Source organism: Medicago truncatula, chromosome 7 (assembly GCF_003473485.1).
Source record: "Medicago truncatula cultivar Jemalong A17 chromosome 7, MtrunA17r5.0-ANR, whole genome shotgun sequence".
Taxonomy (NCBI): domain Eukaryota; kingdom Viridiplantae; phylum Streptophyta; class Magnoliopsida; order Fabales; family Fabaceae; genus Medicago; species Medicago truncatula.
In genome coordinates this window covers 8,343,590-8,369,171 of record NC_053048.1, presented here as the reverse complement: position 1 = coordinate 8,369,171, position 25,582 = coordinate 8,343,590, and the positions used below count along the sequence as shown (strand labels likewise).

Below are 25,582 nucleotides of genomic sequence, written 5' to 3'. Positions count from 1 at the left end.
TAACTTTCTTCTCTCTCAATTCTCTCTCTAATTCACATAAAACCTTAGAATCAGAAACTGCTTCTGAACTGCTTCTGAACAGTGCTTCTGAACTGCTTCTGAACAGTGCTTCTGAACTGCTTCTGAACAACTGCTTCTGAACAAAGCTTCCGCTTCTGATTTTCTGCGCTATCAAATTGGCATCAAGAGCCTTTGGTTTCGTTCTAAGGGGTAATCAAGATCTTCAATCACGCAATTTGTAGAAAGAAACGCTGAAGGAATCACCATGAATGGTAGCAGCAGTTTCAACACACATCTTCCAATTCTTGAAGCACGCAATTGGGAAAGATGGAGTGCAGTGATGAAGAATCTGTTTGGAGCACAAGATTTGTTGGAAATTGTGCAGGATGGTATACATGAATTAGCTGCGAATGCTACTGAGGTGCAAAGGAACGCACAAAAGGAATTGAAGAAGAAAGATTGCAAGGCTCTGTTCTTGATTCAACAAAGTCTTGATGAAGGAAACTTTGAAAGAATCTCAAAATCACTGAGTTCAAAGGAAGCATGGGACATTCTTTCAAAGTATCATGAAGGTGATGATAAAGTGAAGTTGATTAAGCTTCAATCTCTGAGAAGGAAATTTGAGCTGATGCAAATGGAAGATGATCAGAAGATTTCTGAGTACATCTCTAAACTCATCAATCTTGTGAATCAGATGAAGGCTTGTAGTGAAGCTATCACTGATCAACAGATAGTTGAAAAGATTATGAGGACCCTATCTTCAAGGTTTGATTTCATTGTGGTGGCAATTCAGGAATCAAAAGATGTTAAGACATTGAAGATTGAGGAGCTGCAGAGTTCATTAGAAGCTCATGAATTGATGGTTTCAGAAAGAAGCAATGAAAGATCAATTCAACAAGCCCTGCAAGTTCAAACTATCAAAAAGGATGATTATGATAGGAAGAACTTCAAGAAAGGGAAGAAAAACTCTAAGGGAGGAAACTGGTCTAAAGGCAAGAACAATGGATCTGATAAAGGTGAATCTTCAAAGGAAGGAAATTCTAATCAAAAGAAGAAAGTTGATAAGAAGAAGATTCAGTGTTTCAAATGTGAGAAATTTGGACACTATGCCTCTGAATGCTGGTCTGGTAAAGGAAAGCAATCAAAAAATGATGAAGAGGAAGCCAAAATTGCACAAGATGATTCAGATTCTGAATCATTATTCATGATGGTTACAACAACTAGTAATGAGAGCTGCAATTCAGAAAGTTGGTTCTTAGATACTGGTTGTTCTAATCACATGACAGGAAACAAGACATGGTTAAGAGAAGTGGATCCTGGAAGAAATACAAAGGTGAAGCTTGCAGATCATAGAGTCTTGGTTGCATAAGGAATGGGGAATATTGCTATTGAAGGAAAGAATGGGAAAGTGGCAATAATTGAAGAAGTTCTCTATGTTCCTGGAATGCAGTGCAATTTGCTGAGTGTAGGTCAGTTCATTCAGAAAGGATACTCAGTTACTATGAAGGACAACACCTTTAAGTTGTTTGATAATCATCAAAGGTTAGTTTTGAAAACTCCTCTTGCAAAGAATAGAACTTTTCAGACCAATATGAAAGCTGTAGAACTGAACTGTTTATCTGCTATGGTAAAAGATGAAGATAGTTGGTTATGGCACTATAGATTTGGTCATCTCAATTTTAGAGGTCTTAATCAATTGGTTGATAAAGAAATGATTCTGGGAGTTCCTAAAATTGAGATACCTAACACAGTCTGTGGTACTTGCTTGTTGGGAAAGCAACCAAGAAGTGCATTCAGTTCAAGTTCAGCAAGTAGATCAAAGGAGCTGCTTAATGTTGTATATTCAGATGTGTGTGGTCCTTTAGAGGTTCCTTCATTAGGAGGAAACAAATATTTCATCAGTTTTGTTGATGAGTTTAGCAGAAAACTCTGGTTATATTTGATCAAGGCCAAAAGTGAAGCATTTGATATGTTCCAGAAGTTTAAAATCTTAGTTGAAAAACAGAGTGGTAAATCCATTAAGATTTTAAGAACTGATGGTGGTGGAGAGTATACCTCAAAGGTGTTTGAGAAGTTTTGTGAAGACAATGGCATTGTACATGAAGTCACTGCTCCTTATACTCCACAACACAATGGTTTGGCTGAAAGAAGGAATAGAAGCCTGCTTGACATGACCAGAAGTATGCTAAAGATGAAGAAGATGCCTAATACATTTTGGGGAGAAGCAGTAAGAACTGCAGCATACATCTTAAACAGATGTCCCACTAAGAAACTTAATCAAATTCCTGAAGAAATTTGGTTAGGATGCAAGCAGTCAGCAAAACACTTAAGAGTGTTTGGTTCATTGTGCTATATGCATATCCCTGATGCAAAGAGAAGGAAGTTGGGGGATAAGAGTGAACCTATGATACTGGTTGGCTATCATGAGACAGGTGCATACAGATTGTATCATCCTCTGAATCACTCTATAGTGATTAGTAGAGATGTAAAAATCTGTGAAAATGAAGCATGGGATTGGACTAAGAAAGAGAAGAGTTCCAGTCACACAATTCCCACAATAATTGAAGATGATGATCAAGTTGAACAAGTTCAACTTGATACTGAAGTTCAACCTGAAGTGCATGTTGAAGAGAATCAAGTCACAAGAACTTCAGTTAGACAGAGATTTGCTTCAACTAGATTAGCTGGACATGAAGTCATTCCAGATAATGTAGTTAATGAAGAAGGGGAATTTGTTCATTTTGCACTATTAGCAGATGCAGAACCAATCAATTATGAAGCAGCATTGAATGAAGATGTATGGAAGAATGCTATGATTGAGGAGTTGAATTCAATCAACAGAAACAACACATGGAAGTTGATTGAACTGCCTGCTAGTAAGAAACCAATAGATGTGAAGTGGGTTTTCAAATTGAAACTGAAGCCAAATGGTGAAGTAGCCAAGTACAAAGCAAGATTAGTGGCTAGGGGATTCATGCAGAAGGCTGGTATGGATTACTTTGAAGTATATGCTCCAGTTGCTAGATTGGAAACTGTGAGATTGATAGTTGCTATAGCTTGTGGAAGAAACTGGCCAATGCATCATTTGGATGTAAAATCTGCTTTTCTAAATGGTCCTTTAGATGAAGAAGTGTATGTGACACAGCCACCAGGTTTCAAAATCAAAGGGAAAGAGGATATGGTGTACAGATTACACAAAGCTCTCTATGGATTGAAACAGGCACCAAGAGCTTGGAACAAGAGAATTGACAGCTTTCTTGTGAAGCAAGAATTTGTTAAATGCAAGTCTGAGTATGGTGTATATGTGAAGAAAGGAAGTGAAGGTAATCAACTACTCATCTGTCTTTATGTTGATGATTTGATAGTGACTGGTAGTGATATGAATGAGATAGAAGCATTCAAATCACAGATGATGAGTGAGTTTGAAATGTCAGATTTAGGAAAATTGACATACTTTCTAGGCATGGAATTTACTGAAGTTGCAGAGGGATTGGTGATGCATCAAAAGAAGTATGCATCTGATATATTGAAGAGGTTCAATATGATGAGCTGCAATCCATCATCATCACCAGCTGAGACAAATGTAAAACTGGTGATGAATGAAGATGAAGAACCTGTGAATCCTACATTGTTCAAGCAAATTGTTGGTTCACTGAGGTATCTATGCAATAGTAGGCCTGATATTGCATATGCAGTTGGCATAATCAGTAGATTCATGAGTGAACCAAGAGTATCTCACCTGCTAGCAGCCAAAAGAGTGATGAGATACATCAAAGGAACACTGCAGTATGGCATTTTATTTCCTAAGTGCTTAAATGAAAACACTATTGAGCTGACAGCATATTCTGATGCTGATTGGTGTGGAGACAGACAAGATAGAAAGAGCACTTCAGGGTACCTATTCAAGTTTATGAATGCTCCAATTTCATGGTGTGCTAAGAAGCAACCAGTTGTAGCATTGTCAACCTGTGAGTCTGAGTATATTGCAGGGTGTATGGCAGCATGTCAGGCAATATGGCTTGAAAATATACTCAAAGAGATGGAGATAGAGGTTAGCAGACCTATAGAATTGCTCATAGACAACAAATCTGCTATAAGCTTAGCAAGAAATCCAGTTCTGCATGGAAGAAGCAAGCATATAGAAGCCAAGTTCCATTTTCTGAGGGAGCAAGTGAACAAGGGAGCACTTCAGATTGTTCATTGTTCTACTGAGCTGCAGCTTGCAGACATATTCACTAAGGCATTGAAGGTTGACAGATTCATCAAGCTCAGAAGCTTGATTGGAATGAAGGAAGTGGAAACTTGAATTAAGGGAGGATGTTAGTTTGTTTTAATTCAAGTTTAGTTTCAGTGATAATCACAATCAGTGGTTAATCACAAGTTTGTTTTAGTTTGTTATGAAGTTTGTTACAAGTTTGTTAGAGGTTAGCAAATAAGGTTGTTAGAGTTTGTTACATTGCTTGTGCTTCAAGCAACGTTTAGACTTGTATATAAGACCATTATCTTGTACATTCATAATGTAGAATCAATAAAGATCATTTACAAATTCATCATAACTTTCTTCTCTCTCAATTCTCTCTCTAATTCACATAAAACCTTAGAATCAGAAACTGCTTCTGAACTGCTTCTGAACAGTGCTTCTGAACTGCTTCTGAACAGTGCTTCTGAACTGCTTCTGAACAGTGCTTCTGAACTGCTTCTGAACAACTGCTTCTGAACAAAGCTTCCGCTTCTGATTTTCTGCGCTATCAGGAACAACCACACAAGTGAGAATGATATTGCATCTTCATCAAAAAATTTCATGCTTAAGTATTAGTTTTGTTCCCGCTTATTAGTTAATAAACCTCCATTGTTTTTCCCATGTTTGAATTTAACTGACACCGGATACATCATACTATTATCTCCTTCAATTATGACGAAATTCTAACCCGTCGCATAAATTTCCATACTAGTTTAACAATAAAATGCACTAACGCGAACATCCACCATTCCATTGACAATTTCCAAACATGGAAATCATCGGCCAGAGAATAAACACGAGTTTTATTACCTAAATTACCCTTATTCAAGTGGAAACTAATCTAATCCATTTATCAATTTAATTAATTAATATTACCATATATAACGATGATGTAATGTAATATACACGATGAATGATTATTTATAAAGTTTAGCGCATGCCAGCTAAGTTGATCACACCATATAAAACTACTGCGTTACATTACGTACAGCTATTACAAACACTCTCTCGAAACAAAAAATAACATTGAACTTTATAACTTTTAATAATTATTTCCCTTTTTTCTCATTTTCATTCGCTCTCAAATCTCAAATTAACGCACGCAAACGCAAAATCACAATTTATTCACACAATTTTCAAATGTAGAAGAACGAAAACACTTTCGAAACTTCGTTATTTATATGCGATTTCTCATTTTTCAGATTCATTTCTTGTTATAACTGTTTTTGGCCCGACCCGAATGGAATCGAATCCAATGTCTTTTACTCCGCCGCAGTTAATCGGCGCCGTTTCTAGGTTGAGATCTTCGTCGGTGAAGAAGTTGCCGGAGCCCTTACGCCGCGCCGTCGCTGATTGCCTCTCCTCTCCTTCCTCCGCCGCCGCTAATGAACCTTCCAGAATTCTTCGGGTATTACGCTTCTTCTTCTCCTCTTCGCTTTCGATTTGATTATTTTTCATTAGTGTTAGTAGAAATTGAAATTGAATTTCGTAATTTAATATCATATAGTTGAAGAAAAATCACTGAATCATGTCCAATTTTTATTTTTTGTTTATTTTCTTAATTTTTTGTTATCATTATGATTATGATGATTTGTTTATGACAATGCAATTGCGACTTAGCTTATTTTCAGTTTCAGTAGTGTTAGTAGAAATTGAAAATTCATCATAATTTCATATTATATAGTTGAAGAAAAATTCTGGTCCTATTTATCTTTTATTTATTTTTAATATTTTTGTTATTATTAGATGATGATTATGAGTTTTTTATGACATTGTGATTGCCACGTAGTTTGTTTTCAGTAGTGTTAGTGGAAATTGAAATTCATAATTTCGTATCATATAGATGAAGAAAAATCACTGAATCAGGTCCTATTTATTTATTTTTTTAATTTTGGTTATTATTATGATTATGATTTTTTTTTTATGGGAATGCGATTATGATCTTGTTTGTTTGGTAGAAAAGTATGAAGTTATGTATATATATTTTTAATTTGGTGAAATAATAGCTTTATGGTTGAGAATGGAATTTGGATTTTTTGAAGCGAAATGTGGGAGGGGTGGTTTGGTCAATGTAATGTGATATGGTTTGTTGTAATGAACTTGTTTGAAAGAGGTATTACTCAATGATACTAAGTCTATGTAACGTGATTATGACGCATTCAAGGGCTCTAGATTTTATATTTAATAGTGTTCTTAATTTTAAGCATTCATTGTAAAATTAGTGTATTCAATAAATGCTTCGCAACTGAAATTAGTGTAATGGCATATATTCATGAGGGCAAGCTTTAAAGTCTGGTAAATGGCCACTGTTGCGGTTTTCGGTATTGTGGGGTGCCGACAGACGTGGCCTCAATCCCGGTCACACATCATCATTTAAGACGTTGATGAGTGATAAGGTTGGCTTGGTGGTTGGGGTGAGAAGGTTGGCCTCAATCACGGTTTTCGGTATTGCGGGGAGCCGAGAAATGTGGCCTCAATCCTGATCACACATCATAATTTAAGATGTTGGCGAGTGACAAGGTTGGCTTGGTGGTTGGGGTGAGAAGTTAAAGAGTGGAGTGATAAGGATGTCGAGAGTTCTGTTCCCACCCACAACATAATATTAACAATACTAACATTTTCCGTTTAAAAAAAAAAACTATGATTTTGCAGACCACTCTTTGAAACCTTGCGTGTGGGTACTCCATAGCGACTCCCTGTTGGAAGTCTGAAACTTAATTTTCTGCTAGTCTCGTCTTAATGTGACATGGTTTGTTTTAATGAACTTGGTTGGAAGAGGCGTTACTCAATGGTACTACTTACTCATGTATGTTCTAGCATTTAAGGATTTTTGTCAAGAAGGATGGTTTTATATTTAATAGTGTTTTTATAACATTCGTTGGAAAATTAGTGTATTCAATAAATGCTTCATGACTTAAACTGGTTTAATGCCATATATTTGTACGCGCAGGCTTTTAAGTTGTGGTAACACTTTCTGTCGGGGTTTTTGATTTTGCCTCAATTGCAGTCGCACATCATAAACTATGATGTTGCGGAGTGATAAGGTTTGCCTGGTGATTGGGAGTGAGGAGTTAAGAAGTGGAGTGATATTCAATTATGTTTTTAAACATTCGTCGTAAAGTTAGTGTATTCAATAAATGCTTCACTACTCAAGCTGGCTTAATGCCGTATATTTGTGAGGACAGGCTTTTAAATTGCAATAACGGCTGTGGTCATGGTTTTTATATTGCAGAGTGCCGACAAATGTGGCCTCAATTGCACGCATAGTAAACTATGATGCTGTAGATTTTTCTTTATAAAATCCTGCGCGAGGGTACACAATAGCAACCCCTTGTTGGCAGTTTAGTCTGAGATGGACTCATGGTGTGGTTTCTTAATTAATGTAATAGTTTCTTCTTTACTTTGTGTGATTAAGAATTTTCCGACCCGTACGTACAGCTACAACTAAGCTGGTAGCTGCAGGGACATTTGCTATGCTGGGCACGGGTTCAAACCTGCGATTCCCCAGTTATCAACACTTGGTGTGTGTGAGTTTTGTTCGTAGGCTCGTTTGAAACAGAGTTTTTCCTTTGGTTTGTTTTTGTTTATAAATTATAAGTTACTAATATTAAATGGAATGATGCATACGGTTTCTAGAAGTTTTAGAAGTTCTGTCTAAATTAAACGAGTATTTCTTATTTTTGTTTATAAATCAGCACATAACTTTTAGAGTACATGTAGCTTTGCTTATTTTCTCACAATTATTAATTAATATATCATCTGTATATAGTGATTTCTAACTAGCATATCTTTTAGGGGAAAAATATGTTAGTTGTCCATAGTTAGTCCACTATTTCTACACAGAATATACAAGCACTAGCGTCATCTTTTAGGGATTTCTTACTATCTGCAATATAGCTAGTGTATCTTATAACACAGCCCCATTTTAATGCCGTCATAACCTGTAATTATCTATGGTTTATCATGACCAAAGTTTGAATTGGTTGCAAATTATGATGCCATGATATTTGATTTTGATGCTCAGTGACCAAAGTCTCAGCTCTACCAATTTTATTTTATGGCTTAAATATGTGATTGCAGGACTATTTGAAAGGCCCTACAACCACAGACATGGCTTATAGTGCAATTCTGGAACATACTATTGCGGAGAGGGAGCGCAGGTAATTGTCAATTATAGGTTTAGGGCACTTGTTAAGGATTCAAAAGAGGAAATGGTTTATAAATCTTATGCAGAAATAGTTCATTTTTGAAGTTTCAATGTGTTGAATACACAATTCCCAAAAAAAAGTTTCCTTTTCGGACTTCTGAACACACTTGTTAGCATTTCCCAATTTATTTCTTGACATGGTGTAGTTGGTGATACCATTCAGATGGCTTTAAGACCATTGCTGTAATATCAATTTGCAGTATACTTCAGTCAGTCATGCACTTAGTGAACTAATAATGTTGGATGAAGCATGCAGAGTGCATCCTTATAATTTAGATCTGTAGTGTACTAATCAATCTCTGAGAACCCATTATGTGTCTGGGTTTAGAATCTAGTGCATCTATTTGTCTGTGGGATTAGAATCTAGTGTATCTATTTGTGTCTGCGGAACTGGATGCTATTGTATTTTGAAATTTGAGGTGCTATTGTGATTTTAAGACCTTGATAGAAAGTTTGCAATAATAAGATGTTAATACATAGTTTGTATTATGACCTCTGTTACTAATAGCAGCAACGGCAACAAAAATTACATAGAAGACAAACTGAAAAATTAAAATCAAACATAGATAACCCAAGGCTTTCAAAAAGCCTTGATTCCTCACTCCAATCTCCCTCAATTCAGTCTTGGCTTGTCTCCTTATTTCTTCCTTTTAATCTCGTATCCTCTCCTATAACCAACTGAACCTTACTGTGTGCATCCATTCCTCCTGCTGCCTGTACAGGCAGTTTTAACACCTTTCTATGTATAATGCACTCATTTGCTTGTTTTTTTTAATAGCATTACCAGTCCCATCAAGCAATTTCCAGTCTCACGTTGTCCTATAGATGGAAGTTAGGAAATTGCTCTTGGATTACTGTGAAGGATGAATTCCCATAGTTTGGGCTGTACTTTCATCAACTAATGACTCCATTGGTCTTCTGTAGGTTAGTCCTGGGGTTTAAGACCTCAGGAGGCTGAACTTGAACCATTAGTTCCCCATTCTTAGAAAGCGTACTAGCTAGAAGCAGATTTAGAGCAGAGGTGGAAACTTTCTTTTACACCAAGAAAACACATAAAGTTTTAGCCTTTACACCACTTCTCGTACTTTTTTCCACGTCCAGCCAAGGACCAGAGGTACCAGGCTTTTCATTCGCTCTTTTTTATTAGTGACCAAAGTCTGGAGGATTGGAGCTTCGAGCACGAGTCTGTTATGTTTTCCAGAGTGGAACTGGAAGGAGCTTTGGTTCCTTTGAGTAGGACTTGTGGATGTTTGCCATATACACGGCTACATATGCAGAGGGTTTAGTTTAGTTAGATATCTCAATTATTGTGTCCTCTTTTTATTGCTTTAGCTTGTTAGTATTATGTTAACCATTTCAAAGTTCTGCTTTTTCTGACATTGACACTATTATCACCAGTCCTGCAGTAGTTGCAAGGTGTGTGGCACTATTAAAGCGGTATCTTCTAAGGTATGTTACCAGTTATTTGAATATGTAGATGTTCAGTATTTTCTCAAATTTTTATCTGAGCATTATCTATATCTTTTCCATCCTTATTTCATAGATTTGCATGTTACTATAATATTGGAATCTAAATGTCCATGGTCTCTCTGATAGATAAACCTTCAGTTGGAATAGTTGGTTAGTTTAATAGTTAGTTAAAGAGTGAACTCACATGCTATAAATAATGTGAAGGAGAGACTAAAGAGGGTTATCTTTTGTTTTAGAAATGAATTTATGGTAGGGGAGAGCTAGGTGTCACAAATACCTTAAATATAATAGGTTTTGTAGCAATAAAAACTATTTTCTTCTGTATTTTGAACCAGCACCAACAACTTTTATTGCTCAAGATGTGTGGGAATTATTGAAATTTATTTAGTAGCATCACTTTCGTTTTTTTGGGGATAAAAGTGAACCATAAAATGTCATATTCTGAATAGAAATCCAAAAAAAATTCAAACTGAGAAAAAAGAAGATAGTCGGGTCATGTTTCCAAAAATATATTTTAATATATACTGACGGGTTTGCCTTGTAGTGACAAACCTCTTTATATTCTCATGGGTAAAAAGAGAATAGGTCGGTGAGTCCTTATAGTATTGTGCTAATTTGTTTTCTATTGAAGGTTCTTCTATCTATTGATTTGTTAATTGATTGCATTTTACTTAGATTCATTAAATGTATGGAATATGCAGCTGGTTATCTTTCCTTGTATGATGTCATATTGTACATCTTGTTTTGTTGCTATTTTGCCATTACCAAGTGTTCTGAGCTTGTTGATTAATACAGATACAAACCGAGCGAGGAGACATTGCTTCAAATAGATCGTTTTTGTTCAGCAGTAATTGCTGAATGTGTTATTAACCCAAATCAGCCATGGTCGCAATCTCTGAATCGTCAATCTGGTGCATCCACAACCCCATCTCCTTTACTTGTATCTAGCGTTGCTTCTGAGGCACATGTAAAGTCATTGAGTTATGTGCGTTCCCTAGTAGCTCGACACATTCCGAAACGGCTTTTTCAACCAGCTTCATTTACCGGACCATCATCTTCATCAGGAAAATCACTGCCAACATTGTCATCTTTGCTGAGTAAATCTTTCAATTCCCAACTTAGTCCTGCTAGTGTTCCAGAAACGCCAAGTCCTGCAAGTGTTCCAGAAACATTAAAGAAAGATTCAACTGTCTTATCTGTCTCAAAGTCCTTAAAATGTGAAAAAGGTGATGAAAATGATGAACTAAGGTTCATTGCCCATGATGTTCTGAAATGGCGCTGGCTTGAGCAAACACAGTCGTCATCTGTCGGGACTGAAAGGTAAATATTCTTTCAGCATTTTATTCACAGCTTATTTTGAGAAAATAATTGTTTTTTTTTAAAGCCGACTATGGAAGCTATTGTGGTCTCAACATGAGCTCATCCAAACTTGCATTCCATACTTTGTTTTGTTTTTGGTTTGGGTCTCTTGGGTTATCTCTTCTAGTGCTTAAAAAATTGACTCTATTATTTAACTTGATTTATGCAGTGATCGTGGTCAGTATATGACATCACATAGTAGTTTCTTAGAAGTAGGTGCAGCAGCTTTACTTGTAGGAGATATCGAATCTAAGATGAAGGGGAAACCATGGAAATTTTTTGGAACTGATGATATGCCTTACCTGGATCAGCTGTTGCAGTCTTCTCCTGTAACACCAATTACAAATTCCGTCTCTGCTCGTTGCCACCTGAGAGCAATAACAGCATCTAAACGCAAAAAAGCAGGCTCTCATCAGATATGGCATGTTCTCGTATAACTTGAGTCCCTATTATTTTTTTTCCTCACAAGGCTGACTAAAAGTCTGATAATTTGTTTTACAACTTTGGCTTGTTGAAGGCTTTTCATAATTTGATTTGCTGTTCTGAACATTGCTATTTCTCCAGGGAGGATTATCCCGTGATTACATTTCGTCCCCGAGCTCGACAGCTTTTCCAGTATCGCCATTACAGGTATTGATCATGTTCACTTGAGATACTTCAAAGGAATTTGATAGCAAATTTTTGCAACCATAACACAGGCTTTGTCGTCAATCTTATATTACAGAATTTCAATTGCTATAATTGCCTTGCTATTTGGATTCCAAATTGTTCTCATCATTTGATTAGAGAAACTATAATATGTGTAAAAATATGTGAACTCTGTAAATTCTACGTGTCTATAATGAGATCACACACATTGTATTTATAATGATTTTACAATAAATTAATTGAATGCTTAATGAGTAAGCACTAGCCTAGGAAGTTGTATACTAGGAGTAGTGACAATCAATCTAGGAAGTTGTACAATTAAAGGAATATCTGTAGTTCTTAATTTTAACGATAAAATACATTAATGTAATGATGGGCAATGCTTTTCAAACAAATGATCTCATGATTCTACTTAAATTTATTCCCAGGATAAAATACCTATCAACATACCTGTTTATTATGCTCTGGTTTTTATTGCATCCTTTGTTGATTATAAAATACCTTGCAACTTGTTTTTATCGTACTATAGTTTTTAATTATTGATATATTTGTGCTTATCATTTTACACCTCACAAAATGATCTCTTTCGCTGACCAGTGAGCAACAACCTCTACGATTAAACCCTGCCGAGGTACAAGAAGTTATTGCTGCAGTTTGCTCCGAGGCTTCTTCCCCAAGCACCAATGTTATGACAGTGTCAACTAGACTAGGCAATAGCAGTGGAAAACCATCAACAGATGTGGCTGTTAGCGTCCTTATTAAATTAGTTATTGACATGTATGTTTCAATTAATTATTGTCGTCTTTGTTTTTATCATCTCTTGTTATCCTTTGATTACCCCAAGTCATGTCATTCTCTCAGTTTTACTATATATTCATGATTCCCATGATTGAAATTTTAATTTTTTTTAGTTACAGACAACTTTAAAAATAGGATGAGTTAAATTAATTTTTCATAGAGGAAAGAAGAGGGGTTGATACTGGACATGATGAAAAAATGGTGACGGACAACTGCTTATTTCAAAAAGAAATAGTCGAGCAAAAATTTAGGATTAGTAAATATTTTTATTGAAGCTGGCATCCCTGTTCCAAATTAATATAAACATATATTCGAACAGTTGGCCAGAAGTTCTTGGCATCTGGCACCAATTTAAGGAAGGCCAGTTTAGAAGCTGTTGCAATGAGGTGTGTGAACTGCAAATGTTTTGACCTATAGTGAACTATAGATTCACGGGCTAAACAGATAAAATTCACTGTGTTATACACCAAAATGATTGCATTGGTCACACTATATACATAGTCATACATACATGCATATATACATGTGTGTGTGTGTATAATTTGTTGACTGGTATTTTGATAATGTCTGTTTAATTATATCTTGGGTCTCCAGATTATTTATTGTTAACATAGTGTTATATGAAAGCAATACCGAGATATCATTACATAGCGTTTTAAAACGGAGAAGATAATATTGAACTTTTTAATGTCAGGAGGTATATTAGGTTGAGTGCTGGATCCCTCCACAACAGATTAACCTTCTGTCCATCTACTTGATTGAACTTTTCTGATTATTTCACCTATCTATAGTTGTTGCGTAGTTCTGTGAGTTTATTGTGTATGATGGTCATAAAAATATTGTTCTGTAGGTATGTTTTAGATTCTCAGACAGCTGCTCCTCTCATTCTTTCTATGCTTGAGGTGATACATTAAAAAGTACATTTTTTTTTATTTTTATAACTATACGTATCTGTTTTATTTTTACTAATTTGTATTTCAAATGTATCTTTCAGGATATTCTTAGTTCTTCTGAAACAGCTTGCAGGATCCGCGCTTTCGATTTGATTCTAAATCTAGGGGTTCATTCTCATCTCCTAGAACCGATGATTGTTGACGATGCTTCCATTATTGAAGAAGAATATTCTCAAGAATCCTACTATGACAGCAACACTCAAGTTATGATGGAAGATAGCAGAAAAGGAAATTCTCTTAACAAATCAGACACAGTCTCTGCAATTGATAGTTTTGAGCCATGGATTATAAATATTCTGTATGAGATACTGCTTCTACTTGTTCAGGTATTACTGATCAGACAAATAAATTGTTAAACAAGATAGATTATTTCTTGTGTTATGTAATGATTTTCTTGGGTGGGATCATCTGATTGACAGGTGTCAATATTTTGTTTTCCATTCCACAATATATTGATACCTGTTATACATGATATGATGTAGATGCTTTGTCATTTCAAATGCGGCAGGTGTGTGTGTGTGTGTGTATGTGTGTTATTTTTTGTTAATGAGAATTGATTGATAACAAGGATACAAGACAAGATTGCAATCTCGTATCTTATACGGAATTCTCATATCAAGATGAACTCTGCTTAGTTGGACTAAGAAAAACTTCTATCATCTACTCCGTCCGTCTCAAAATAGGTGTCCCTTTTGGGTTTTACACGGTTATTAAGAAAATGATTAGTAGTGTTGATTTCAATGGAAAAATATGGTTCATTTACTAAAACACCCTTATTAATTATAGTTAGTGAAATAGTTAGATGATTAAAATGCAAGAAATAGGGGTCTGTTGGTGGAAAATAATAATAAATGTTGTATTAGTATTGTAAAAGGGACAAATAAATTGAGACAAAGAAAAATAGTAAAGAGGACACCTATTTTGAGACGGAGGGAGTATTTCATAAGATTCTCAAGAAAATTATGCTGTCATTCTTTCAACATTTTCTTAGAAATGGTTCATTCACACTGTTCTCTTAATTTCTTACACTTCTACGGTGATCAATTACATTTTACAGACTGAAGAAAAGGAAGAATCTGTTTGGGCATCTGCACTCAGCTGTTTGCTTTATTTTGTCTGTGATAGAGGAAAGATCAGGAGAAATCGTTTACAGGGACTCGACATAAGGGTGAGAAATAATATTCCTCTCCTACTTTTCACTCTACTAGTGTTCATGGAAATTCTTGAATATGAATATTTCTCATAATATTGAAAGGAATGAAAACCGACTATTTATATACATGAGATCTGATCTAAATAGGAATGCAATCCTATCATAACTGCTAATGATACTAACAGATCATACTATATTAAATATAATAAATATCAATATCTTAACACTCCCCCTCAAGGTGGAGCATACATATCATATGCATCCATTTAGTAAAGATATCTGCAAGTTGATCCTTAGGATTGACAAATGAGGTTTTGATGACTCCAGAGAGAATCTTTTCCCTAATGAAATGACAGTCGACTTCTATATGCTTTGTTCTCTCGTGAAAAACCGGATTGGAGGAGAGGTGTAAAGCTGATTGATTATCACATACGAGTTCCATCTGGCCAACCTTAGAAAAACTTAATTCTTGCAGTAAATGTTTTAACCACACAAGCTCACTTGTAGCATGAGCCATTGCTCGATACTCGGTCTCTGTACTTGATCGAGCAACAACTGTTTTCTTTTTGCTCTTCCATGATATGAGATTTCCACCCACAAAAATACAATAACCAGAAGTAGACCGTCTATCACTTGCATCTCCTACCCAATCGGCATCTGAATACCCAACGATATTAGTGTAGCCTCTATCGGTGAAAACAAGTCATTTTCCAGGTGCTCTTTTGATGTACTTAAGAATTCGAACAACTGCATTCCAATGATTGTCACACGGAGAGTTAAGGAACTGACTTACTACGCTAACTGGAAAAGATATGTCAGGTCTTGTTAGGGTAAGATAATTCAATTTTCCCACTAGTCTCCGGTATCTTCCTGGACCGGAATAAGGTTCCCCCTGGCCAGGAAGGAGCTTCACATTAGGATCCATAGGAGTGTCGGCTGGTTTGCATTCTATAAGGGCTGTCTCCTCTAAAATATCAAGGGCATATTTTCTCTGAGAGATAGCAATGCCTGACTTTGATTGAGCCACCTCAATCCCAAGAAAGTAACGTAGAGGACCTAAGTCCTTAGTCTGAAAGTTTTGAAATAGGTGTTGTTTTAAGGTTTTGATACCTTCATAATCATCACCGGTAATCACAATATCATCAACATAAACTACACGATAGATATATTGATTTGATGATGAACATTTAAGAAAGACAGAATGATTCGATTCGCAACAGGTCATCCCAAACTGCTGCAAAACTTTGCTAAATCGACCAAACCAAGCCCGAGGTGATTGTTTCAGGCCATATAAGGACTTCTGCAATTTGCACACCAGACTACGCCCCCCTTGAGCAACAAACCCAGGAGGTTGCTCCATATAAATCTCTTCTTCCAAGTCACCATGCAAGAAAGCATTCTTGATATCCAATTGAAATAAAGGCCAACGTTTCATGGCAGCCATAGCTATAAAGAGGCGAACAGATGTCATCTTCACAACTGGTGAGAAGGTATCGCTGTAATCTTGACCATAGACCTGAGTATAGCTTTTAGCCACTAATCGAGCCTTTAATCGATCAACTTGTCCGACAGGTCCCACTTTGACATTAAACACCCACTTGAAACCAACAACAGATTTTCCAGGAGGAGGTGGAACAAGCTCCCAAGTATGTTTGGATTCTAAAGCTACCATTTCATCAATCATGGCTTGTTTCCATCCTTGGTGAGATAATGCTTCATGAACTGTCTTAGAAATTGAGGCAGATGAAAGCGCAGAAACAAAAGCAAAGTAGGAAGGAGACAGTCGGTGGTAACTCAAAAAGTGGTAAATAGGATGAGGATTAGCGGTTGACCTTTTACCTTTATGAAGAGCAATAGGTAAGTCATTAAAAGGCTCGGGTGGGACCACAATAGGAGAGGAGATTGGAACAGTAGCTGAATCACTAGAATCAAGAGCAATAGTCTTTGTAGCTGAATCATTAGAATCAATAGGAGATGTTTCTGGAGCTTCAACATGTCGACGCTCATAAATATTACCGTAACGGCGGAACTCATGGTTACCTTGTAACTGAGTGGAGACAGATGGCTCAAATATTGGGTGAAATAGAGGAATAGGTATCACCTGAGAATCGGTAACATCTGTTGTAGAACAAGATGTAGTGGGTGAAGCAAAGAATAGTGTATCCTTGAAGAAAGTAACATCTGCTGGAATATAAAACCGACGTGTAGATGGAGAATAACACCCATACCCCTTTTGGGTTCTAGAATAGCCCAAAAACACACATTTGACAGCTCGTGCAGACAATTTATCGCGACTAGGAGTGAGATCATGAACAAAACATGTAGAGCCGAACACAATAAGTGGGACTCTGTGCAAAGGGTCCTTAGGAAATAAGAGTGAGTGTGGAATCTCATTATCCAATACTGAGGATGTCATACGGTTTATCAAATAACAAGCAGTGAGAATAGCATCACCCCAAAATTTAAAAGGTGCATGAGCATTGATCAATAAGGTTCAAGCTGTATCAACTAAATTACGATGTTTCTTTCAGCGACGCCATTTTGTTGTGGTTTGTGGGGACAACTAGATTGATGTATGATACCAAGAGAAGCCATGAAAGAGTTGAATGGTGCAGAAAAATATTCTTTTGCATTGTCACTCTGCAAAATTCGAATTCCTTTTCCAAATTGGTTCTTTATCTCTGAACAAAATGTCTGAAAGGCACCAAATAATTGTGAACGGTCCTTCAGTAAAGTGATCCAGATGCATCTAGAAAAATCATCAATGAAAGTGACATAATATCTATATCCCAAAGTAGACAGCACCCGACTAGGACCCCATACATCAGAATGAACAATATCAAAGGGAGACTTGGATCTTTTATTGGGACTGCTTGAGAAAGATGCTCTAACATGTTTGCCAAGTTGACATGACTCACAATCCAATGACTTCAAATGTGAAAATTGAGGAACCAACATCTTTAACTTATCGAAACTAGGATGACCCAAACGACGATGAATCATATCTGGAGATGCAGAAACACCACAAATAATGGATGATTGACTATGAAGGTAATATAGACCCTGTGATACAGATCCTGTTCCAATTGTCTTTCCTGTATTACAATCTTGTATACATAAAGACTTGGAAGAAAATGTTATGGAACAATTGAGAGAGTCAGTAAGCTTACTGATTGATTGTATCGTACTGCAATCTGCAGGGTAAGTTTTTTGCTTCACTTTTTGTAATATTGGACAGGGTGTATGGAAAGAGAGGATGCTTAATGATTAGTGAATATGGGGAACTTCCTTGTTTGCTCTTGCTAAAAAGTTTACATTTAAGAACTTGAAAGCATGGGGATGTGAGATAATTTGTTGAAAAAAATATGGAAGGAAAAAAGAAAAAGTTTGAGCCTATTTATTCTTTTCAGTTACAACTACCACTAACTATTCCTGATACCTACCATGTAAGACTTGAGTGATTTCTGATTTTTTTTTTTTTCTTAATACAGACAGTTGTGCACACTTTTAGTTAGTGATATTGTATTCTCTCTCTTCTCTATCTCTTCTAATCTTGTCAATCATTTTCCACCACTTTCTCAGTTTTTCTCTGGTTGACTGGTTCACAAATTCTTTTGGTTTTGAAGCACACACTTCACGTCTTCACCGGGACTCACTCTGTTTGGTTGGAATTATTGAGTATCTCACAACTTATTAATGAAGAGTGATAAAGGAGGTGTTTATCATGGAATATTTATTTTCTTGCTTATAAATCCTATATATAAAATTAAGTTACATAACTGTTGCCTTTATTTTACTTAGTACTGTTATTGGGTTATGTTTCAGAATCTCTCAGAAGACCAAAAATCACGCATGCAAAGAGGTTCTAAAGTTGTAGATCCATACTATAAACATTCTTTGTTTCCATCTGTGTTTTCATTTATTTATAAATACTGCCAGTCGTCAATACAAGGCTGGATAGTTTAAGTTGTGTGGTTTTATGCATTTCAGTTATGAACAATTCTTACTACAGTCGTTTGTGATTCCTGCTCTATTTATCTTGAGTTTTTATGCAGTCATTTGTTCACTGTTTTATTTTCTATTGGCAGTGTGCCTCATGTGATTAATTATGATATCTGTGTATAATTTAGTTACTCCCAATTTGCTTTAGGTTCTGAAGCAACTTATAAGAACCAGCAGGGAGAACTCCTGGGCAGAATTAGTTCATTGCAAGTTGATTTCCATGTTAACCAACATGTTTTATGAAGTTCCTGATGAAGTTACAGAGCCTGTCTCTAGAAAACCAAAGTTTCTTGTGGATCAACTTGATCTGATTGGAGGAGTTCAATTTATTTTCATTGAGGTATGCCTATATTTTAACTCTCTAACATACTTCCAAATTCCAATAGAGTTCATTTTACAGTATCATTGTTGTTCCTTTACGAGTGGATACTGATAATATTGTTTTGTATTATAAAGTACTGCTATATATGAACTTATGTTTATCGTACATTACATTGTATATTTAGACTTTGTATTGGTCCTTAATCTCAAGATTTTGAAGCTCTCCATCAAATTTTAATGACTTTTGCACTTGCTTAATGTGCCCAACATAAATTTTCCACATCATCTAATTGATAAGATTCTAGCTTCTTGTTTCCTTCCATTATTCAGAATAGTATAATTGTAGATAAAATTCTGAACCAGCATCCTACACTTAGTGTTGCTTAGTTTCAAATTGCATGACTTCCCCCATATTTATCTATGTTGGTGCAGTATTCCCTTGCAAACTCAAGAGAAGAAAGGAAAAATCTGTTTTCGGTGCTTTTTGAGTACATTCTCCATCAAATAAATGAAAAATGTATGGCTACAGGAGTAAATGAATACAGTGATGATGAGATCCAACCTATTGCTTCTCTACTTGCTCAAGCAAATGCGGCTGAGGCATTTTATATTTCTGTCAAACTTGGAGTAGAATGCATTGGGGAGATTTTGAGAAGATCAATTGCATCTACTTTGTCCAGATATCCTAACAGTGAACGGCTAAATGCGGTATGTCGACAATATCCTTCTCTTGTATATCGATACCCCCACTCTCTCCTCCACTACTTTGATGAATGTTTATTATCTTAGTTGGCGTGGCCATAAGAGAACCTTCAAATTGTTTCGTAAATATCAAAAACACAATAGGTTTCTTTGTAAAATATAGAAAAAAGAATCCCAACATGGATTTTGGTTTGTAAAGGACATTTTACCATTTATACCCTGGAGAAGATGTGCAAAGGAGTTCATCTAGTATTCTTTTTATGGTTATGTTATGGGTATAGCCTTATGTAGTTCCTTCAGAAAAATGTGAGAGTTCATCTAGTATTTATTTAAGGTTTTGAATGCTGCTTTTGCTTTGTCCAAATATAGGCTTATTTTCCATTTATATTGCCTCCAATGTTTAAAAATCAGGAAGTTGTTGTGACTTTCTATTTGAGTTGTATTTTTTTTTGCATTTGTGGCTTAAATTAAGCCTGTTTTGAACTTTATATTCAATTATATCTTGCGTGGTTCTTTTAAATCTTTGCAGCTACTGGAAATTGTAGCAGAGAAGTTTGACACCGTAATAAGTTCATTTACTCATCTGGACAAAGAATTCTCCAATATGATTCTGATAACCAAATCTCACAAGTTTTCTGAAAATATGGATGGTGCGGCTCTACAAAATGGCATTCATTTGCAAGCAAAGCATTCATGGGTGACTTTACATTCCCTTCTTCACTCTGAAAGAATTTCGTACCGTCAAAATGGGTATATCTGGTTAGGTGATCTGCTTATTGCTGAAATTAGTGAGGAAAGAGATGGAGATATATGGTCAAGTATCAAATACTTCCAGCATAAAATTACTCAAGCAGGAACTCAAGATTCTTTGGATACATCAAATATTCCTTTGTCCATTTTACTTATGTGTGGCCTTTTAAAGTCCAAAAACAACTACATTAGATGGGGATTTTTGTTTGTTCTTGAAAGGCTTCTTATGAGATTCAAATTTTTGCTAGATGAGCATGAAATGCAGCTATCAAACAGCAAAGATCTGCAGCATGGGAAGAAAGGTTGGCACCTTGAGAAAGCCAATGCAGTAATCGACACAATGAGCAGTGCTTTGTCTCTGGCTTTTCAGATAAATGAAACAGACCGTATCAATATTCTGAAGGTAATCGATTCTCAATCCAAAATACCCTTTTGCTAAATATCCTCATATCATAACATTAAATGCGTATAAAAGAATGGCAAGCAACAATAGTTGTAACAAAATGCAGCATTTAATTATGCATGTTCTTTATCTTATCATCAAGAGAAAAAGACCACAGTTTTCCAATTGAGTTTGTCAGGGGAACTGTTAGAAATTTTTGGTCTTCATGATAGAGCATGGTCTTTTATGAGATGTAATAAAATGAGTTCAATTGTCAAGTGCAGATGGTATGTCAGCATAAATGAAATTACTTTATACAAAATCTGAAATCACGTAGACCTTTAAGTAGCTGAAGTGTTTGTTTTGTTATAGATGAAATCTTATTTCAGAATTATCAATGTAAAACACAAATCCTTGGAGGAATGTTTAAAGAATGTTTTATTTGGGATGACAGTTAGGATGCTGCTGGTTTAAATGTTTGTCATATTTGTTACCTATTTTGCTCAATACTTTATCTATTTCTAAACAGATGTGTGACATACTATTCTCTCAATTGTGCCTAAGAGTTCCTCCGGCTACAGCTCTACCGTTTGGTGATGACGTGCAACATGACAGAAATTTAAATCTCACTAGTGTAAACAAAAAAACTGACATTGATAATCATGTCCTCAAACAAGATAGTTTCCGCTGGGATGAACGCAAGGAAGAATCTAATAGAAGACCTAGATACCCTAATAACTACCATCCAGATCATGAGACTGCATCAATGGCAGCTCTTCTCCAAGGACGAGCTATTGTCCCCATGCAATTAATTGCACGTATTCCTGCTGCCTTACTATATTGGCCACTCATTCAATTGGCAGGAGCAGCAACAGATGATATTGCTTTGGGAGTTTCTGTTGGAAGTAAAGGAAGAGGAAACCTGCCTGGTGCCACATCGGATATTCGGGCCATACTTATCCTCCTTCTTATTGGTAAATGCTCAGCGGATCCCGTTGCTTTCAAGGAAGTAGGCCAGGAACAATTTTTCAGGTGATCCAAAATTTCTGTATTCTTTGTAAAAGTGTCGCCCTTCTTTGTAACTTTTACGTATTGAAATATAAAACATGAGTTTTCTTGTATCTGGCAGGGAACTTTTGGATGACACAGATTCAAGAGTGGCATATTATTCTTCCGCTTTTCTTCTGAAGGCATGGATTTTAATTGATTTGTAGTGTTGAATGTGTTGTGGCAATAGATATCATTTTTTTTTTAATTTTGTTGTAATTTGGCATTGCTGCAGCGAATGATGACAGAGAAGCCAGAGAAATATCAACACATGCTTCAGAATCTTGTTGTTAAAGCTCAACAGGTACTGTTGTTCTTTAATGAAACCCCATATTAACATTTTAATCTTGCATTTAGATAAGATTCATATTCAAATTCTGTCTTTTATATTAGTTAGATGTAACTTCTCAATTTGATGTTCCCATGTTAGAGAGTGCGAATCTTTCATTCCCATGGATAAAGAACACGACAAACAATAACTTTCCACTAGCCTATATTTATTTGTTCTTAATTTTCAAACTACTAAATTTTTAATAGTTTATAGTAATATCAAGCACTTACCAAACATGGTAAATGGTAATACTGTTCTTGGTGATAGGATTCTTAGGAACATCATTCCTGGATATATAATACAAGAGTACGCTATTTATGACGAAATCTACATCACGAAACTGTTGCAGAATTGTTTTTGACCAGTAACCGTCATTTATAATCATACATAGTTGTTATAAATGTAATATGTGAGAAAGAAAATAATCTGCGAAAATGTATTCTTGCACTTTGCACTGCTCTTTATTTTTAACAATTAGTATTTCTCATAGTTCTATACCTTGAAACAAGCCCCTTAAAGATTATTAATTAATAGTGTGCTAGGAAAGTCTACATATGTGGGAAAGTTCTGACACCTGAAGATATGGTTTGATGAGCTGTACAAATTAATTCTGACTTCATGAATGTTATATCTTACTATTAATATCTCTATGGAGTTCTGTCAAGAAAAAACTCTTATGGAGTTTATGATGTTCGTTTCGTTGTGTTTAAAAAATGCAACCTGGTGTATAAAACTCTTGATAGGGTTGGGTTCAGGGAAGGGCTGAACCCATTGTGTTGTTGAAATCAAAATAATCTTCCTTTCAAATCTCTAGATTTTTGTTCCCTTATCAATTTTCTTAATATTTTTGTTTTAGTTTTGGTGATATAATATTAACTCTTCACTTATATGATTATGCCTTACTTTTGCAATGCAGAGTAACAATGAAAAACTATTGGAAAATCCATACCTTCAAATGCGTGGCATAATTCAACTGGCAAATGATCTTGGAATTGACTTGTGATGTTCATGGTATGGTTTTCTGGAGGGATATATTGTTTGGAGTTGGAGATGTGTGTTGGTTTGACATCATTCATTTGGCTTAGATTTCGAAACGCGTATATCCAGGAAATGTTTCCTTCCATAAACAAAATTGTGATTTATTTTTTAACATGGCCAAGGAGGGTACACGTGGGGCCTGAGAATGAGAGCTAGTGGAGTTGGGTTGCTCAAAATATTGATTGATTATTCCGAAATAATTAACAGAACTCAACACACTGCTTGCTCTAAATGCCTGTTGGTTTCTTCAGTGATATTACTCTTTTGGAGAGCCATGTTTTATCTGCCATCATGACTTCATCTTTCCTGTGTATTTATTGTCAACAATAACTGAGAGAAGGCAGAGTTCTGTTGAGGAATAATTTTGAATGCACCTGATTTTGACCCAGCTACTGATTATTGCTGGTATGCACATCTCTCTCCCTGACTATCTTGCTTTGGTTTGGTTGGGACACATTTGAAATCCAATAAAGCTCTTAGAACTAAAAAAGACATGCATTTTCTTGAAGGACTGAACTTAGATGTACTACCATAAGTAATGTTCTTATTGTTCCTCTCAGTCTTTTCTTTTCATAAGGCAGTTTTTGTACACCCTTTTGTATATTTATTAGGGATAGTTGTACTATTTTTTTTCATTGAGAACAATAGGAACAGTGACAATAACACTATCCTTTCTTGGAAACCTAGTCTTGAGCTGAATTGAGACGATTAACACTGGCCTTAGTAGGCGTTAGTGGACAAGCTAAACTTTGTGATAGTCAAGACATTTCTGTATCTAACAAACTCGTGTCCTTAAAAAGAAAAAGAAAAGGAAAGAAAGCTTTACACAATCCATCACTTATTTGAGTTTTACTAGGTAGGAATAGCTTGTTATGACATTTAATAACTTGATCAGTTTGTGTCCTTGCAGTTGCTGGCTGGTGTGCATTATATTCCGTGGAAAATATGTGCAGAACTCCACAAGATTCTTTTGTACAGGATTTAGATTTAGATTCCCACCGGGCCTTCATTTTTTTCGCTCATGAAGGCTGCCTCTATGCTTGCATATTTTTACTTAGCATACAGGACCTTTCATGGGAAAAGATAGAACTCAGTTTTGCAAGTTGTTAATATATATCTATCACAGGTCACAAGGAGATCCTTTGATAAGGGGTAATCCTAGGATGTCTACTTTTAGATGCATCCCTAGCTGTTCTCCTTGTTTTCTGTAAAATGTGTGGTTTAATATTTTTCTTTTCCTTTATGATCCATTCCATTTTTGCGAAAATTGTAACATGTAGTGAGAAATTAGTGTGTACATTATCTATTCATGATTTTATTATGGGAATCGTTTTGTTTAACAATATCATCACAACAACCCCGTATTTATTCCTTGCATTAAGATATAAAAACGACGCAGACTCTAGCTAAGAAACTGATATTTTTAGCTCAAGTCGATGGCTACTGCTGAGTAGCTATTGCGCACTTGTAATCACACCTCTTCTGTCAATAAATAGAAAGAGATTGTGTAGACACTGACATGGTTTAAATACCATAAAATTACCTTTTTCATTGAAATACTTCCTAGGGGTTGTTATTGTACACCCAAATGGTTTATCGAGAGCAATTTTTGTAATGAGTAGTAATTTTTTTGGGTAGTGCATGAGGAGTAATTTGTAAATGGTTATAATAGCTTTGCAATGAGGAGTAATTGAACTTACAAAAATGATTATAATAGCCTTATAAATTTTATTTGAAAGTTTTATTTAGACTAACAATACTTTCTCTTTTACGAAAGAAAATTAACTCATCTTTTAATCAAATATTACTCAATACAAGTACATAATCTCAAAATAATGGTTACTAGTCCAAGGAATGACCGCATGTATGATTATGAACAACCATATTCATTTGTTGGTCACTGCTAGTGCGAACAAAATTTTACCTCAGTTAAAAATTAAGCTACTAAATTTGGAAACCTTGACTCAACTACTTCATGGGAATCACTCTCGCATCATGTGCCCTAATACCATCTTGGTAGCTATCTTTATTTATTGGAGTAGAACAGTAGCCTCACCTTCAATAGTAGACATTTTAGCATATCTCCAATTTGCATGTGCCGTTATAAAACCTTTGTCGTTGTTCCTAACACAATAACCTATAGATCTAATGCTTTGTTTTCAGAAAAGCTTGTGTCCACGT

The 25,582-nt window shown here is 35.6% G+C and overlaps 1 protein-coding gene across 1 annotated transcript; it reads left to right on the top strand.

Moving 5' to 3' along the window:
* The first annotated feature begins 5,213 nt into the window (after positions 1-5,213).
* LOC11443330 (uncharacterized) lies at positions 5,214-24,744 on the top strand. Its single transcript, XM_003621804.4, has 18 exons — positions 5,214-5,648; positions 8,321-8,400; positions 9,846-9,896; positions 10,713-11,237; positions 11,446-11,697; positions 11,841-11,906; positions 12,522-12,701; positions 13,573-13,624; positions 13,717-14,001; positions 14,733-14,843; positions 18,979-19,170; positions 19,584-19,859; positions 20,383-21,006; positions 21,515-22,017; positions 22,115-22,175; positions 22,268-22,336; positions 23,280-23,806; positions 24,312-24,744. Exons 1-17 carry the CDS (start codon positions 5,481-5,483, stop codon positions 23,364-23,366), a joined length of 3,582 nt encoding a protein of 1,193 aa, XP_003621852.2. The 5' UTR covers positions 5,214-5,480; the 3' UTR covers positions 23,367-23,806; positions 24,312-24,744.
* Positions 24,745-25,582: the final 838 nt, after the last annotated feature.